Source organism: Bufo gargarizans, chromosome 4 (assembly GCF_014858855.1).
Source record: "Bufo gargarizans isolate SCDJY-AF-19 chromosome 4, ASM1485885v1, whole genome shotgun sequence".
In the NCBI taxonomy this organism is placed as follows: domain Eukaryota; kingdom Metazoa; phylum Chordata; class Amphibia; order Anura; family Bufonidae; genus Bufo; species Bufo gargarizans.
Genome location: NC_058083.1, coordinates 285,827,640 through 285,846,762, shown reverse-complemented (window position 1 = coordinate 285,846,762; position 19,123 = coordinate 285,827,640). Strand labels below are relative to the sequence as shown.

Here is a 19,123-nt window from a genome sequence, read left to right as displayed (position 1 = left end):
GTCACTGTATTCTATTACACTGGGCCCCGCTCACTGTATTAATCATATAGGCAATGTTAAACTGTAGAATTCCTCTCCAATCCAGGTTGTAGTAATTACTGCTAACCTCCATAGCAGGCAGGAGGCCGGGCGGTGGCAGCATAACGCACTACGTCATGCGCCTGCTTCATTCATAAAATGGGAGGAGCAGGCGCGCGACGTAGTGAGTTACGTTGACACCTCCCGCCCGGCCTCCTGCCTGCTACGGAAGATTGTAGTAAGTACTACAGGCTGGATTGGAGAAGAATTATACAGTTTAACATTGCCTATATGATTACTACAGTGAGCGGGGCCCGGTGTAATAGAATGAAGTGACTGCACCGGGCCCCGCTGCCATTACAAAACAAGATGCCGGCCACACTGTGCAGCAGCACGGTGGCGGTGTATCAGTGTAAATTGCAGCATACGCTCCATAAGACGCAGTGCTATTTTTCCCCCACTTTTGGGGGTGACACCATCTCCACTCTGTCAGGGGGGGGGGGGGCTCTACTTGTATAAGCATTTAATAGAACATGTTCTGTAGACACCTATGTGGAATCAGATGCCGACGGTGTAAAAGGAGTGCACTTCTTTATTTAATGCTAACATTGACCTGTAAGGCTGAGTTCATACTTGAGTTATACTGCCCAAATAAGTGAAGTGTGCAGTGATTCTTAGAGCGACGGCTGTCATCTGTATGTCATACAGACTCACAGTATTATCTCACTACCACAGCAGACTCCCTGTGCGTGTTACTACAAGGCACAGTGTTCTACACCACTATAAAGGCTCTCTGCAGCCAGGAAATAGCCGTTTTTTAACGTAATTCGCCATGAATAAATTCAGATCAAACAGAATTTTTCCCCAAAAATTAGATAAACCGAATTTCTGAAAAATTCGCTCATCTCTAGTCTTAACCTTGTACGCCAGCCAAACCTTGGGAAATCACAGCCATATATGAAACACGGAAGAAGGAAAGATCGCTAATGTTGCCTCTCTATATCTAATGAGTACTGTGTAATAAACCATAACCTCTTCAGCATTTCTGAGGAAAATGGCGTGATTATTTTGGATGGCTGGCCCTTTGTGTATGGCTCATTACCATCTGGCATAATGTGTATTGATATAACCAGTAATTGTCAACTCCTATTTGACATGCTGTCTCTAATAAATGTGATGTGCTTGGCTGGAGCCATCTAATGGCAAACTATAATTAAAGACAATATTTTTGAGTTATTAAGCATAAATCTGAAGCAACACATATATGCGCATTAGTAGAGATGTTACCGAGCCATCAATATGATTTCCGTTGTCAAATCTACAGTGGCTGGGCACAGAGAAATGAAACAAGCTCTTGACATTACTCGTTACTTTCCTTACTGCATTTCTTCACAGCTTGCTAGAACAGTTATCATAGTTATTTTTATAATAGGCAAAAAATATGCAATACTTGGCATGCTAGGAAAGATGAATTTTTTTTCTGCTGGTGCTTAACCACCTGCTTTGAGCCTGCTTCCAATCCACGAGGGACGGAGGAGTAGACATGATGCCAGGAGGGCACAGATTCAGCAAAGCTTATAAGTGTTTTTTCCTACCCAGAGAGACAAATATATTGTGGTGATTGCATCTCGCTTTTGTTCAGTCTATTTTTTTATTTTTTTTTATGGGAACAGTGGCCATGTCAATAAAATAAAAATTTTCTTGTTCTACAGAATCGTGTTTAAAGAACTGTAGCTCCCAGCATGCTCTCATTGTCTTTGTGTTTAAAACAATGAGCTTGTGTAATTCACTCTGCTGCCTTCTGCAAGCCTGTCCTACTGTTCATATCCACTGGCTACATTAAAGGTGAGCTAATGTGTGTGGTCGCAGACTGGTCAGAGTGCCCATGCTGACTCTGGTCCACCACCGAAGGTGTCTACAACAGACACATGATCATTACAACATGATCTGGTGAATCACATTTTCTTTTACATTGTGGATGGCCCATAGTGCCCCAGGATGCACTATGGAAAGAAGATAAGCCAATGTTTAGTTTTTTTTAACTTTTTTTTATTAGGTCAAACAAAGTACATTCCCCATTAAACAGAGTTATACAAAACAAGAAAAATCTTAGTAGGACAATGGGTGATAATATCCCCCCCCCCCCCCCCCCCAGACAAAGAACAAAAAGAAATTGTGAAATGTCATAGTATCCTTAAATATTAGCTTATCCTGTTATGATGTCCTGATAGGTTTTTGAGCTGCCAGGGGCAGACTGGGAACTTAAAGTGGCCCTGGAAAAAATAAAAAAATAAGTCGCCCTACAGGTCCTTCTAAAAAAATTTGCATATTGTGATAAAGTTCATTATTTTCTGTAATGTACTGATAAACATTAGACTTTCATATATTTTAGATTCATTACACACCAACTGAAGTAGTTCAAGCCTTTTATTGTTTTAATATTGACGATTTTGGCATACAGCTCATGAAAACCCAAAATTCCTATCTAAAAATATTAGCATATCATGAAAAGGTTCTCTAAACGAGCTATTAACCTAATCATCTGAATCAACTAATTAACTCTAAACATCTGCAAAAGATTCCTAAAGCTTTTAAAAACTCCAAGCCTGGTTCATTACTCAAAACCGCAATCATGGGTAAGACTGCCGACCTGACTGCTGTCCAGAAGGCCATCATTGTCACACTCAGGCAAGAGGGTAAGACACAGAAAGAAATTTCTGAACGAATAGGCTGTTCCCAGAGTGCTGTATCAAGGCACCTCAGTGGGAAGTCTGTGGGAAGGAAAAAGTGTGGCAGAAAACGCTGCACAACGAGAAGAGGTGACCGGACCCTGAGGAACATTGTGGAGAAGGACCGATTCCAGACCTTGGGGGACCTGCGGAAGCAGTGGACTGAGTCTGGAGTAGAAACATCCAGAGCCACCGTGTACAGGCGTGTGCAGGAAATGGGCTACAGGTGCCGCATTCCCCAGGTCAAGCCACTTTTGAACCAGAAACAGCGGCAGAAGCGCCTGACCTGGGCTACAGAGAAGCAGCACTGGACTGTTGCTCAGTGGTCCAAAGTACTTTTTTCGGATGAAAGCAAATTTTGCATGTCATTCGGAAATCAAGGTGCCAGAGTCTGGAGGAAGACTGGGGAGAGGGAAATGCCAAAATGCCTGAATTCCAGTGTCAAGTACCCACAGTCAGTGATGGTCTGGGGTTCCATGTCAGCTGCTGCTGTTGGTCCACTGTGTTTTATCAAGGGCAGGGTCAATGCAGCTAGCTATCAGGAGATTTTGGAGCACTTCATGCTTCCATCTGCTGAAAAGCTTTATGGAGATGAAGATTTCATTTTTCAGCACGACCTGGCACCTGCTCACAGTGCCAAAACCACTGGTAAATGGTTTACTGACCATGGTATTACTGTGCTCAATTGGCCTGCCAACTCTCCTGACCTGAACCCCATAGAGAATCTGTGGGATATTGGGAAGAGAAAGTTGAGAGACGCAAGACCCAACACTCTGGATGAGCTTAAGGCCGCTATCGAAGCATCCTGGGCCTCCATAACACCTCAGCAGTGCCACAGGCTGATTGCCTCCATGCCACGCCGCATTGAAGCAGTCATTTCTGCAAAAGGATTCCCGACCAAGTATTGAGTGCATAACTGAACATAATTATTTGAAGGTTGACTTTTTTTGTATTAAAAACACTTTTCTTTTATTGGTCGGATGAAATATGCTAATTTTTTTAGATAGGAATTTTGGGTTTTCATGAGCTGTATGCCAAAATCATCAATATTAAAACAATAAAAGGCTTGAACTACTTCAGTTGGTGTGTAATGAATCTAAAATATATGAAAGTCTAATGTTTATCAGTACATTACAGAAAATAATGAACTTTATCACAATATGCTAATTTTTTTTGAAGGACCTGTATGTTGTAGGCGAGTCCAAATTGACAGAAGGTCAGACAACAGAAGTAGGCAGGGCAAGCAATACCACTCTGCAGCACAAAATTCTGACTTTGCAGAATCAAATACCACAGTGCAGCACAATATACCGCCCTAGCAGAACCAGATACCACAGTGCAGCACTAAATACTGCCACCCGCTCCACAGTATGAGTTCAGCAATAAAATTGAATTCAGAAGGGTACCTGCAGCCACTTACAAGGTGCATAAGTGCCAGATGCTCCTATATTAATTAATACCGTGGACCCATGGTTTCAGGCCCCCATCCTGCTGTGTGATCAGCTGTGTTTCTGACCACAACACCATATGACGCTGCTATTCACCTCTATTCCTCTATTGACCCGGTCTCGGGCATAGGAGAGCTGCAGACCCCGATCAGTTCTGTTGTGTACAGTTCCCTAGTTGCAATGGAAAAATTGTCCCCCAGAGTTCTTTTAATGACCTCTTGGGGAATATATTATGTGGCAAAAATACATTAAAAAAATGAGTGATAAAAATAATAAAATGCAAATAAAAGAAAAATGAAATAAAATTGCCAACCGAAACCATTATCTCCCCATTCACAAACGAAGCAATACATAATATATATCAAAGATGACCGACATAAATTAGGAATTAATTGTAATAATTTGTTTCACATATCTGAATAATAAGAAGCTATAGTTTGGGGGAAAAAATGCCTTTTTAAAAACAATTGCACAGTTTTCACCAAATAAAGATAAAAATACTAAAAATAAAAACGTATGAGGCATTATTGGTGGTCCAACAGATAAAAAAAAGTTTCAACTGTTAATCCACCACTTGCACTTCATCACAAAAAAGTGTCTGGTCATTAAGGCTTTTTCAGGCCTTCAGTGCTTTCCCCACTAATGAGCGTTGTCACTAGTCATGAAAAATACTTGCTGGTTATGGCACTTGTCATACAGATATAGCCTTTAACTGAGGGACAGGAGGCCGTAATAACCTATGAGTGTCCTCTGCAAAGAAGAGAAGTGCTCATTTATGAATTACAGGCAGGATGGCAAAAAGGAAATGTTGCCAGCGCCTCTTAAACGACATGATTTTTCAAGCCAATTATTGGGAACAAGTGTTCATAGGAACACTCATACCTGATAAGTGGCCGGTATAAGGGCTCATGCACACGGCCTTAGGCGATCCGCAAAACACGGACACCAGCTGTGTGCCCTCCATAGAACAGTCCTATCCTTGTCCAAAAAATGGACACGAATAGGACACATTCAATTTTTGCAGGGCTGTGGAACAGACATATGGATGTGGACAGCACGCAGTGTGCGGTCCGCATCTTTTACGGCCCCTTTGAAGTGAAAGGGTCCGCGTCCGACCTGTAAAAAATGTAGAACGGAGCGGTGCCCAGGGATAATAGTAAGCACTATAGGATCCCTGCTTTATGCCCTACCTAACGTGCTACTTATCTTATAAGTCCGGACCCATGAAAGGTCCTCTTTAAAAAGAACCTGTCATCAGCAAATGGCTAAATGAGAGAGTAGCACAGTTAACCCCTTTGTTTTTGTTTTTCGCCTCCCCATCTTCTACTACTTTTCCACTCACATAGCCATATGAAGGCTTCTTTTTGTTGGACAAGTTGTATTTTTTTAATGGCATAATTTGATTCAGCATAAATTGCATTTTAAAAATCTAAGGTTAAAAAAAAAAAAAAAATCAAAAATAGTTTGTTGGGTTTCTGGTGAAACATGGTTTGTGAATTTTTATACATCATAGTTTGTTGCAAGTGGTGTTCCAATGCGCCCTCACCACTTTCTGAAAAGTGGGCAGAGCCGGCGGTTTGCCAAATTATTTTCATTTTCACCTGTTTTCTTGGGCAAATGAAGACGGAAATCTTCATTCTGGCACACGCCCTGTCGGACGACGTGCCTAGTTTATGACGAGGTGTGCGTTTCATCATAAATTTGTTGCGTCCTCCGGCAGCACATGAGGTTTCAAAGACCAAACTATAGATCTCCCCCAAATCCTTTATGAAATTAACCTTTTTAACAATTCTCATTAGTGGACTGCTCCTATAGTTTGCAGGTTGAAGAGAGGAATTGATGGTCTGCAGATGTTAGTGCAGAGCTCACCTTTACCATATTCCATGCCAGCTTAGCACTAGTGATGGAATTTTCTATCCGTTCATTAAAAGCTTATTAGGTGAAGAAATGATATAGTCACAGTTCTGCCTGAATAGCTGGGTCACAGAGGTGGAGCTGATCTCCTTGGGATATTGATGTTTCCTTCAACTGAGGAAATGAGCCGTTGCCTAAATTAGCAGCTTCTTTTAGATCTCCGCACCAGGGATTCCCATTTATATTTGTATCTGCTCCACAAATGGGGGGGGGACTAAAGCGAAGTCTATCTCATGAGCATGTAGCCTTGTCATTTGGTATTCAGAACAGGTCCTCGGCTTTGCCCAAAGCAAGACTTTTTATTGTCTATCAGCTGTCTATGTGATGTAGCAGTCTCCTACGGACATCTTCTCAAAGGGCTGACTTTCCAATGACAGCTCGTATCAGTATGTCATTTTGCTTTTACTGTTCAGTTCATTTTATTGAACATGAGGGCGACTAGGACCGAGTATTGCTAGAAAATAAATAGCAGGAGATGAACAACTGTTTGTATACAAGACCTCTTGTAATTTACCACTCGTTACGGTAATTAAATGCAGCACTACGCTTATTTGCTGAAAGATAAAGCTTTCCAGCGGTTCTATTCCTGACCGACAACAAAGCATACTTTCATCACAATGATATCCACTTAGTTCACTTGTGAATGACAAAGTAGCTGCTTCTTCTGTAGATGTAAAGCATTAAAGCTATGCTTTATGTATATTAGAGGTGACCATCTGCTTAATGATATAATGAAAATGCTTCCTGGGAAGCTTAATGGCCAAGAGAAACAGAGCCCTTTTTAAAGTGCAGGAATAATGATGTGCACTTATTAGAATATGTAGATTTCGGAGACGCACATGACAAAATATTTCTTGGGATTACCAGCCAGGCTTTAGAGAATGCTACCTGTGAACCTCAACTTGTCAACCGTATTTTTGAATGTTGCTTTAACAATGATTAATTGCAGAACTGACCACGATTCTGTGCTGGATCTCTTGTACAACTGATTCCATCCATGCCTATTGTTTGAGCATTGCTCTGTTGGCTTGAATAGTATTTTGTTCTGTAAATGTCATGGAAATGCCAAAAAGCAGCAGTGGGAGCATGATTATTATTATTTGTCTATGTTAAAGGGGACCTTTTGGTCAGCTTTTTCAGAATCCAACTGGTTAAATAGGACAGTAGGACAGTTGATGCCTTAGTTTTTGCCTCCCCAACTTCACTTTTCCGCTCACATAACCATATGAAGGCATCATTTTGATGGACTATTTGTATTTTTAATGTCATTTTTTTTTATTTAGCATCATTTGTATTAAAATAACTGAATTTTTTTGGGGTGAAGTTGTATATTTGGCACCATTTTAGTATATAATAGGGGTCATTCATTAAAGACTGATTTTTAGATATCATTTGTGCCGCCGGAGGATGCGCTCAATTTATGATGAGACGCACGCCCAATCATAAATTAGGCGCATCCTCCAGCAGTCTGTGCTCCTAGACTGAAATCTACTCCATCTCAGTAGGTTGCAGTGATCATTTATGCCGGGAAAACTGGAGTAAATGTGGCTATTACTCCCCTGACACTCCCTTTTTTCACAAAGTGGTGAGGGTGGCGTAGAAATGCCACTTGCACGTAAATTTAGGCACAAAAGTGTTTAATAAGTGGAAAATCTGGGGTTTGTGACTGTCAATTTCTGACATAAAATGGGCATAGTAAAAGACCCCCAATATATAAAAAAAGTGGAGTGAAATTGAAAGAAAAAAAAAATTCTGCCATTGTTTTTTGGCCTTTGCTTTTCCAGTGTGCACGATACTCTACTCTAAAAATTATGCCAACCTTATTTTTCAGATCCCTATGATTGCAGTTATACCAGATTTGTATAGTTTATATTAGGCTTCACTACTTTCAAAGTTTTTTTTTTGTTTGTTTTTTAAAGACCTACATTATTTTTGCATATTCGTATTGACCACCCATAACTATAGAAATATTTTGCAGGATGAGCTGTAGTTTTTATTAGTTTTATCATCATTTTGGGGTACATAATAACTTATTGATCACTTAACATTCAATTCTTTCAGAGGGCTAAGAGACAAAATAGCGTAAAAGATAAATACTTTTATATATTAATAGCATTTTTTGAAAGTGGCAATACCAATTTAGTTTATTTTTTTTAATGTAAATTGGAAAATGTAGTTGATTACATTTTTTTATACTTTCCATATTTTTAAAAACTTTTTCTTTTTTTTTTCCTTCCCTCTATGGGAGCTGAACATGTGATGTTCAATCATTTATACCACAGACTGCAATAGTTGAGTACTGCAGTCTATGGCACAGGGCCCCAGGCTCCCATAGAAACTAATTGGCACCCACTTGACCTCAGGAGGGGGACAAGCAGCCACTGAAGGACAGAGAGAGCCCCTCCCTCCATTTAACTGCTCAGATGCAGCAAGCTATTAACTGCAGCATCTAAGGGGTTACACAGCCGGGATCAGAGTTACGAGCAGCTCATGAGCTTGCACCATATGTTTTCTGTATGCAGACAACATAACTACATTGTTTTGTGTAAAGAAGTTAGGTAGCATTGCAAGCATTGCATGCCTCTTACTTTCTGTAGATTTAGCTATGATCGGAAACATAGGTTTCACACTGGCACATGATGTATGCACATGTGATACCTGGAGAGTAAACAGATTTTTGTGGGGGTGCAAGACTTTGGACTCCCACTGATCTGATCTGATATTGATGACGTATCCAGAGGATACGTGATCAGTATCACCAGGCTGGAAGCCACTTTTAAGGGTAAGACAACAGTGGATCAATAAAAATAGGGATTTTAAGAGTCAACTTTTTATTTACATAGGAATGTATTAGTGCTGGATCAGGCATTCAAAATACCGGAGTGCCGGATCCGTCCTTCCGGTCTGCGCATGCACAGACCCCAAAAAAGTGAAAATAAATAAATGCTGGATCCGTTTTTCCAGATGACACTGGAAAGATGGATCCGGCATTTCAATATGTAAGACGGATCAGGATTCTGATCAGTCTTAAAATGCCATCAGTTGGCATACGTTTTGACTGAACTGCCTTCTGGATTCCTCTGCCGCAAATGTGAAAGTAACCTTAGGCCAAATGCACACGGCTGTGTTCCGCGGCCGAGAGCGGTCCATGGTATGCCGGGCTGGATTACTATACGAGTGTATTACTGTACAGCAGCGGCGGCATGAAGCACACGGCGTCATAGCAACCAATGACGCCGTGCGCTCCTGCTCTGAACAGGAATCCAGCCCGGCATACCACGGACCGCTCTCGGCCGCGGAACACAGCCGTGTGCATTCGGCCTAAGGTTACTTTCACATTTGCGGCAGAGGAATCCAGCAGGCAGTTCAGTCAGATCGGCCTTACTCAGATGTGTCATGACCCAAACATGGGTGTAACTGACCCAAACTGGATCTATGACGCTGTGAGTTTGGTTCAGGCCACAATATATCCGAGTAATGTGGACATACAAGGGTACCTTCACATGTGACATTTGTTGCAGAAGTTTCTATGGCTAAAAATCACTTCCATTCACCTGAATGTGGTTTTGTCGGCATGCTCATGGATTTCTGCAAGTCTCATACAGGTGAATAGAACTGATTTTCAGTTTCAAACGTTTCTGTCGTGTGAAGGCGCCGTAATTTTCTCAGAATACAAAAAGCAAAACAAAACCTATTGATCATGGCATTCAGAGTATAGGTACGTCCACAACTCAGCTGCCGGATGCGACCACCGCAGGCCATACAAGCGGCAGCTGCATCCTATTCACTGCATTGTTTCTTCTGACTTAATTGTTAATGGCCACATGGTTCTGCGTGTTACCAAATGGTCATTCACAGTGAGGACAGAAGAAACAATGCAGTTCTAATTTGTTAATAGGATGCAGCCTCTGCTCATATGACCTTGCGGTTCTCGGCCACAGGCCAACGCCAGCACTACTGCTCGTGTAGCTATACCCTATGACCAATATTCAGTCCATGAAATACTCTTCGTTTGACAGAAGTATTTCCCAGACTGAACATTGCTCCTGGGACACAAACTCATGGAGCTATAATGACCTCCTTTGTACTGAATTGAACTCACACAGTGCCATCAGTACAATTCAGTACAGCCAAGGTCAGAACAACAAAAACCATTATAAATCATTATCATGCTGCGGGTTTGTGTCACAGGAGCAGTGTTCAGCCTGGGAAATACTACACAGAGCATATTTCACAGACTGAATATGCTTGCGTGAAATTGGCCTCTGAAGTAGTAATTCTTCAGAAACTTACAATGACCTCTAAAGTTTATTTTGATGGCCTATGCATTCTTCAATTAGTCATTGAAGTCAGTCTTTCATTAACTAGTTTGTACTAAGTCATTAAACTAATTAATTCATTTTGCTCTTGCAGTATTTTCTTGATGAATTGCTATACTAAATGACAGGAGTTTGTTTTAAAGTACTAATTACGTAAAAACCAAGTGCCCCTAGTTTTCAAGAAGAGAAGCATCAAGATGGTTAATGATGTAAAACCATGGTCAGTTCTTTCTAGATCTCAATTTTCTTCACTGCAGTTTATTTAGCTGCACTTATCAGGTTTAAGGTTGTTGTGTTGTTTTCATGATATATGATTGTCTTGCTTTAGACACCATTGCATTGCATACAGAATAATGATGGTACAGCCTTATGAAGTAGTCTAATTTCAAGAGCTTACTGTCAAATATACATGCACAATCTGTCCTGCGGTGAATTACCTTATCATTTTTGTTATTTTTAAGTCCAAAATTTGGTCCAAGCCTTAAAAATAAACACAAAAGATAGAAATGAATCAGAGTTGGATACAGTGGAGCTGATGTAGTGGAAGGGCCGGTGTAGATTTTGATGCAGCAAAATTGATGTAGTGGCAGGGCCCGTGTAGAAAAAATGGATGCAGTGGCAAAGCCAATGTAGTAGATTTGTATGCAGAAGAGTTGAAGTGGCCAGGCCAATGTATCGGTGCTGTAGTGGCAGAGCCAGGGTAGTAAATTTGGATGCAGCAGAATTTGCAGCAGAATTTGTGAGGTATAGCAAGGTCAGTATAGCAGGTTTAGATGTAGTATCTGAACAGACAGGGATGCTGGCAGCAGGCATGCTAACCTTTGTGAATACTTAGGTGGTGCCCTGCCAGACCTGAGTTTTAAAAACCCAGCAATGTGAAATCCTCAGCCGTAGCAACCCGATGCGCAAGAGAGGGGACAGATTTGGTCACAGACGCGGTATGGTGCAGTGTTCCGGGACAGGTCAATGGAGTTTTTAATAAATGGTCCCTGCAAGGGGAAATAGAGACTGGAAGGGGACACAAAGTGTTGGAGCACTGTAGCCAAGGTTAAGTGTTATGCTAATTAGATTCAAATTATATAATTATAAAGGAAGTTCTATTTGTAAAATAATGAGTTTGAATATCTTGTCTTGAGGCAACAAAAGATCAGACCTTTGTTGGAGCAAAAGCCAGACTGGCTGCGGACTGACCAGATTTATGGACCCTTTGACATTTGGTTATACAGCAAGGGCAGAGATCTGATTAGTTCCTTTGGGAGTTCACTGACACAAAATACAAGGTTGCTTGTTAGTAAACTTAGAGCAAGATTTATTAGTTATTAAGATAATACTTGTTATTGCTTTTCACACTCATTTTAGGTTTGCAGTGATTTAGAGTCAGGCAAAAAATGTGTTCCATTTCGTAGTCTTGCCCAAGGTCTTGTTTTTAACAATTAAAAGCAAATTGTGAATATCTGAGGCAGGAAATAAGCAAGTAGAGGCTGGAAATGTGGACGGAATAATCCTTTATCATCAACAAATATATTAGAAGCGCAGCTTTGAACTTGGATATTTCAGTCATTTTAATCTGTTCTACACTTATTTCAATAATTTTAGTTTACAAATCACATGTTATAGTAACAAGAAAACAATGTGCTGAATATTATATAGTCTGAAGGGACAACATAAAACCTTTATTTACTCAAACATTAAAATATAGTGTCAGTAGTAAATTGTCAATGAAAGGGGTTTCCTCAGAATAGGTCATCAGAATGTGATTGGTAGAGTTCCGACTCCCAGCACCTTCGCCTGCCGATCAGCTGTTCGAAGTTGCTAACAGCGCTCAGACAAGCGCTGCTGCCTCTTCAAGGTATACCAAGTACAGCAACAAACATTGTATAGTGACTGTGCTTCGTGTAATAGCTCAGTCGCATTCACTTGAATACGACTGAGCTGCAGAAAGGCCATGTAACTGATGGATATGATGTCACAGGCCAAGGAAAAGGTTGCAGTGCTTGACCAAGCTTTGTGGCACCTTCCAAAAGCTGAATGGAAGGGGTTCTGGAAGTCAGACCACCACTGATCAGATTTTCATGTCTTACACTGAGGATGGGTTATCAGTATTTAACTCCTGGAAAAACCCTTTAATGCTAAGAGTATATTGACATGCAGCAGAAATTTTATTACATATATATATATATATATATCTGGTGCAGTACAGAGGCAAAATACAAGTTCTTAACTCAAAACGTCAGTGTTTATTTAAACTTAAGGCAATTGCACAAAACCGCACACAACTTTGCAGTCTTGGTGTTAATTCACACACAATGGAAAGTTTATATAACACAAGTCACCTTACTGTCAGTTCTGCCTCCAGTAGTCCACAGCAGGCTTTAGGGGGTCTGTTTCCCCAGCATGCAGCTCTCAGCCCTCCAGCACGGCACCAAGCCTTATATCCCAAAACAAAGACATCTCTGCTGAGCCCAGCTGCCTATTGAAGGACAGCCATGTGCTGCCAAAACCCAGACCGACACCTAAACTCCGGTCCGGTATTTGACCTCATCTGGCTGGAAACCAGCCCAACCGCACATGCTGGGAGGAAAACACCTGCCTTGCCAGACAGAACCCGGGGCATGGGATACACATTGAATTTGGAAATCTCATTAAGTTTTCGAAAGTGGTTACAAAACCGCAATGTCTCGTCCGGCTTGGGTATCAATACTTTAGGACTGGCCCACTGAGCCAGCGCTAGGCTATTTTCGGCGGCCCCATAGAAATGAATAGAGGGTAGCTGCGCATGCGTAGTGCGCCCTCCGTTCATTTCCCTGCTCTGTTCTCATTGTAGCAATCCTAGCAATATGCCTGCATTGTCTGAGATGGCAAAGCCCCTTTAAGTTCCCAAACTGCCCCTGAATTTAGAGTATTGTTTTTATGAATCCCAAAATGGACAGAGGATATGGTTGGGTTTGTTAATCGCTGTTGATATTATTGCTATTGTTGTTACGATTCTTCCAGGATCCATTTACATTTTTTGAAAGACATACATATATTTTACAAATCTTTGTTAACGTAGACAGTTTTAAATTATATTAGGATCAGACTACACAGGGTTTGTTTGTGGTCTGTAACCATGAAGACATTGATTGGATCTGGAGACACATTTTAAGCAAAGCTGCTTCATTTTTTTCCAACACAATGGAGCAATAAAATTCCATGTTCATGAACTATGTGGCAAAAGCATAAGTGGTTTTGCTACAAACTTCCAAAGGTTAGCCATGCAGTTTTTTAGCAGCATGGCAATTTCATGTGAATCACATAAAAACCATGTTCTTCACCTATATTTACCCTCGTGGCAGTGCATGCAGGCTTTACCGCATGGTTCCCAACCAGATAACACAAACCACTTGTGACCTATTCATCAAAATATATCACTGTTCTTTAACAAAAATTACTGTATATCTATTAACACAACATATAGTTTAAAAGGCACGGCAAGAATGTGCAAGATTGTTCTTCTAAATTTAAAAATCTAATCTCATCCTAGGCCAATAGAGTAGAGAGCAAGCATAATGTTACCCCTTATTAACTGATGATGATTTTATTCTATTTTCACAGCCAGAGAAACTTGGCTGAAATTACAGAGCTGATCCATACAGCATTCTTAGCGCATCGTGGGATTGTAAATATTGAAGAGCTGAAGAGTTGTGATGGCCCTCTTAAGGATATGCAATTTGGAAATAAAATGGCTATTCTGAGTGGAGACTTCCTCCTGGCAAATGCTTGCACTGGGCTTGCACAACTACAAAACACAAAGGTAATGCAAAATAAGATTTTTTTCCCCCCTTGCAGCATATATTTAAATAACCATGGGAATAAGATGATCTCTAACAATAACCTACAAATGGGTACTCAATTATAAATACAAGAAAAAAACTGAACAGAACTGGTGGGTAACCTCAATTAGGACTTGACTTTTAATACATCATTAAAATACCCAAAAAGGAATCGAAAGGTCACCCGCCAGGGTGCAACAGACTTGTCACAAATCACTCAGTGGTGAATGAATACAATAAATACAATAATTCTATATTAGTGCCAAGAGAACTAGGAGGGAGTGGGGAGGGGTGGGGGATGAGAGGAGAAGGGAAAACTGGGTCTATTCCTTAGTAAACCCTCCTCTAGTAGTGCTCCACCTGGGGATCAACAAGCTGACCCTAAACAGGGTAATCCCACTGCGCATCTACTTCCTCCTAGTATATCCCTAGGTGTCCCTACGCCGTGCCATTTGACTGCCCAGCTTCATCGAGGGAGGGAGCAAGTGAGGGAACTAACACCTGGTACAATAAAGGATACACTGAGAAAAGCTACATAAAACAATTAAGCAGGTATATATAGTCCTGCCCAAGCACAAACATATAGATATGCACATGATAGCAAGCAGTATATAGCTATATTCCAGTACCACTCTGCCCGACGTGTTTCATTGGCATGAGGCCAAATCATCAGGGGACTTGAATTAATAAAATACAGCAATGAAATAACAAAAATTAAACAATAGATAGTGTAAAAAACAAGTGAAACTTACAGTAGCTTAGCAACAATGGCAGAGGCTCCATCTGATCAATCTAATGGAGTACTTTGTCCTCATGGCACAGGCCTCTACTTTCTCTGAAGCTGATAGTCATCCAGCCAGGCTTGTGGCAGCAGTGCATGTAAAGGCGTGCAAATGGGCCTTTTAACCCCTATTTCACCTTAACGACTTGGCCATTTTTTGCAAATCTGACCAGTGTCACTTTAAGTGCTGATAACTTTAAAACGCTTTGACTTATCCAGGCCATTCTGAGATAGTTTTTTCGTCACATATTGTACTTCATGACACTGGTAAAATGAAGTAAAAAAAATGTATTTATTTATAATAAAAAATACCAAATTTACCAAAAATTTGTAAAATTTTGCTAATTTCCAAGTTTCAATTTCTCTACTTCTATAATACATAGTAATACCTCCAAAAATAGTTATTACTTTACATTCCCCATATGTCTACTTCATGTTTGGATCATTTTTGGGGGATGTTACAAGGCTTAGAAGTTTAGAAGCAAATCTTGAAAGTTTTCAGAAATTTTCAAAAACCAAATTTTTAGGGACCAGTTCAGGTCTGAAGTCACTTTGCGAGGCTTACATAATAGAAACCACCCAAAAATGACCCCATTCTAGAAACTACACCCTCAAGGTATTCAAAACTGATTTCAAAAACTTTGTTAACCCTTTAGGTGTTCCACAAGAATTAATGGAAAATAGAGATACAATTTCAAAATTTCACTTTTTGGGCAGATTTTCCAGTTTAATATTTTTTTTTTTACTTTTACAATGCAAGGGTTAACAGCCCAAAAAAACTCAATATTTATGGCCCTGATTCTGTAGTTTACAGAAACACCCTATATGTAGTCGTAAACTACTGTACGGGCACACGGCAGGGCGCAGAAGGGAAGGAATGCCATACGGTTTTTGGAAGGCAGATTTTGCTGGACTGTTTTTTTTTTTTTACACCATTTCCCATTTGAAGCCCCCCTGATGCAACCCTAAAGTAGAAACTCCAAAAAAGTGGCCCATTTTAGAAACTACGGGATAGGGTGGCAGTATTGTTGGTACTAGTTTAGGGTACATATGATTTTTGGTTGCTCTATATTACACTTTTTGTGAGGCACGATAACAAGAAATAGCTGTTTTGGCACCGTTTTTATTTTTTGTTATTTACAACATTCATCTGACAGGTTAGATCATGTGATATTTTTATAGACCAGGTTGTCACGGATGCGGCGATACCTAATATGTATACTTTTTTTTTTTATTTATGTAAGTTTTACACAATAACAGCTTTTTTAAAACAAAAAAATTATGTTTTAGTGTCTCCATATGCTGAGCCATATTTTTTTTTTATTTTTTGGGCGATTGTCTCAGGTAGGGGTTCATTTTTTGCAGGATGAGGTGACTGTTAGATAGGTACTATTTTGGTGGGCAAACGCCTTTTTGATCGCTTGTTGTACTTTTTGTGATGTAAGGTGACAAAAAATTGGTTTATTTAGCAGTTTTTATTTTTTACGGTGTTCATCTGAGGGGTTAGGTCATGTGATATGTTTATAGAGCCAGTCGATACGGACGCGGCGATACCTAATATGTATACTTTTTGTTTCCCCTATTATTACCAATTTTTTTTAACTTTATTTGGGGAAAATTATGTTTTTGTTTATTTTTACTTGAAACTTCTAATTTTTTTGGGGGGGAAACTTGAACTTTTGGGGGTCTAATCCTTTACAATGCATTCCAATACTTCTGTATTGGAATGCATTGGCTGTATGAGTAATACAGTGAGTATTACTCATACAGCTTCCGGCCTGTGAGATCCAGGGGGCTGGATCTCACAGGCTCGTCACTGGAAGGCAGCGCAATGCCTTCCTTAGGCATCGCCCTTCCTTCCATGCCATCGGGTCCCCCCTCCAGCCGCATGGGGACCCGATGGCACTGCCTCACGCCGCCGCAAACCGCAGGTCTGCCGACACGGGGGGTCACGGGACCCACCCGCACATTTAGCCAAGGTGCCTGCTCATTGATTTGAGCAGGTACCGAGTTCCGATCACCGCCCGCTGGGCAGCGGTGATCGGAAATACACATGACGTACAGCCTGCACAAGAAGGTCCTGTCTCTTCCTCAGCTATACTCTCAGCTATTCCCTAGGTAAAAATATTGACCCAGTTAATTTAGAGAAAAGCTGATATACATATCTTCTCCTATTTACATGAATCAGTGATGAATAAACAGAGGTCAAAAGCTGCATAAGCAAAGAGAACACAAAATGAACAATGAATTGCTCACATCTCATAGCGTAAGATTATAGGGGACTGAACATAGTCCTGCCACTTTACAAATCACTAGTCAGACCACACATGGAGTACTGTGTACAGTTCTGGGATCCTGTGAACAAGGCAAACGTAGCAGAGCTGGAGAGGGTTCAGAGGAGGCAACTAAAGTAATAACTGGAATGGGTGGACTACAGTACCCTGGAAGATTATCAAAATTAGGGTTATTCACTTTAGAAAAAAGACGACTGAGGGGAGATCTAATAACTATGAATAAATATATCAGGGGTCAGTACAGAGATCTCTCCCATAATCTATTTATCCCCAGGACTGTGACGAGGGGACATCCTCTGCGTCTGGAGGACAGAAGGTTTGTACACAAACAGAAAAGGATTCTTTATGGTAAGAGCAGTGAGACTATGGAACTCTCTGCCTGAGGAGGTGGTGATGGTGAGTACAATAAAGGAATTCAAGAGGGGCCTGGATGTATTTCTGGAGTGTAATAATATTACAGGCTATAGCTACTAGAGAGGGGTCGTTGATCCAGGAAGTTTTTTTGATTGCCTTATTGGAGTCACAGGGTTTTAATTGCCTTTCCCTGGATCAACTTGAAGGATAACAGGCTGAACTGGATGGACAGATGTCTTTTTTCAGCCTTGTACACTATGTTACTATGTACAGGTGAAACTCGAAAAATTTGAATATCGTGCAAAGTTCATTTATTTCAGTAATGCAACTTCAAAGGTGAAACTAATATATGAGATAGACTCATTACATGCAAAATGAGATATTTCAAGCCTTTATATGTTTTAATTTGGATTATTATGGCTTACCTCTTATGAAACCCCAAAGTCTCAATTTTGAGGTACCCTTTGCTCATGGGTATGGATTAATTAGCTGACTAGAGTGTGACACTTTGAGCCTAGAATATTGAACCTTTTCGCAAAATTATAATTTTAAGCTGCATTAATGCAATTCCTTTTACTTTGCATTACTGAAATAAATTGACTTTTGCACAATATTCTAATTTTTCGAGTTTTAACTGTATAGGTATCCCGAACTTCTGTTTTCAACTTCGGCATACAAGGTTCGGGATATCTAAGAATTCTGTTATGGATTCCGCTACCGCGTACTATAATTTATGGTCTGTGGCAGCGGAATCCATAATTGAATTCTTAGATATCTGGAACCCGAACCTTGTACGCCGAACTTGAAAACAGAGTAAACACCATCCAGGGGTCAGCTTGCATACCTGGTCACCACAGCCACAGTGAGCATGTCATCATTGTTCATATCGGTGACTTCATCTTCATCTGGGTTTCTCAAGGACAAGGTCCTCACACCACCAGCTGTGACATCTGTAATGACATAACTAGTGATGAGCGAATCGAAGTACACTTCAATTTTTACACTATTTCAGGATAAATTCAATTTGCCGCAAAGCTAAATTTCCTTGTGCTTCGCAGCAGTGAATCGATTTAACCTGAAATAGTGAAAAAAAAACTAAGAAAATAATACCTGATCCATTTTCTTGTGACGGGCTGTCCGCCGCCATCTTGATTGAAGATCTCGGCCGCAGGCGTGATGACTTCATCTTGGGCCCCACGAGATTGCAAGCCAGGCCTTCAATCAAGATGGTGGCTCCTGGCCCGTCACGAGCAAATGGATCAGGTTGGTATTATTATTATTATTTTTTTATTTTAAACTTTGTAAAATCATGTATGAACGCGGCATCTGATGGGTACAATGATGGGGGGCAGCGCAATCGCCGCTCCCTGTCATTACACCTGCTACTTTCAAAGAAATGCTCCTCATGACAAAGTCATTTTTTTTCTAAAATTCGGTGAAGCAGCCAAATCGAA

General features: G+C 40.6%; 1 protein-coding gene across 2 annotated transcripts in view; it reads left to right on the top strand.

Moving 5' to 3' along the window:
• PDSS2 (decaprenyl diphosphate synthase subunit 2) overlaps nt 1-19,123 on the top strand; it is a 196,750-nt gene that overhangs the window by 109,044 nt on the left and 68,583 nt on the right. For both annotated transcript variants that reach the window (XM_044289937.1, XM_044289938.1), the window contains exon 4: nt 14,023-14,221. In XM_044289937.1, coding sequence (XP_044145872.1) covers nt 14,023-14,221 — 199 coding nt within the window. The remainder of the gene's footprint in view (nt 1-14,022; nt 14,222-19,123) is intronic.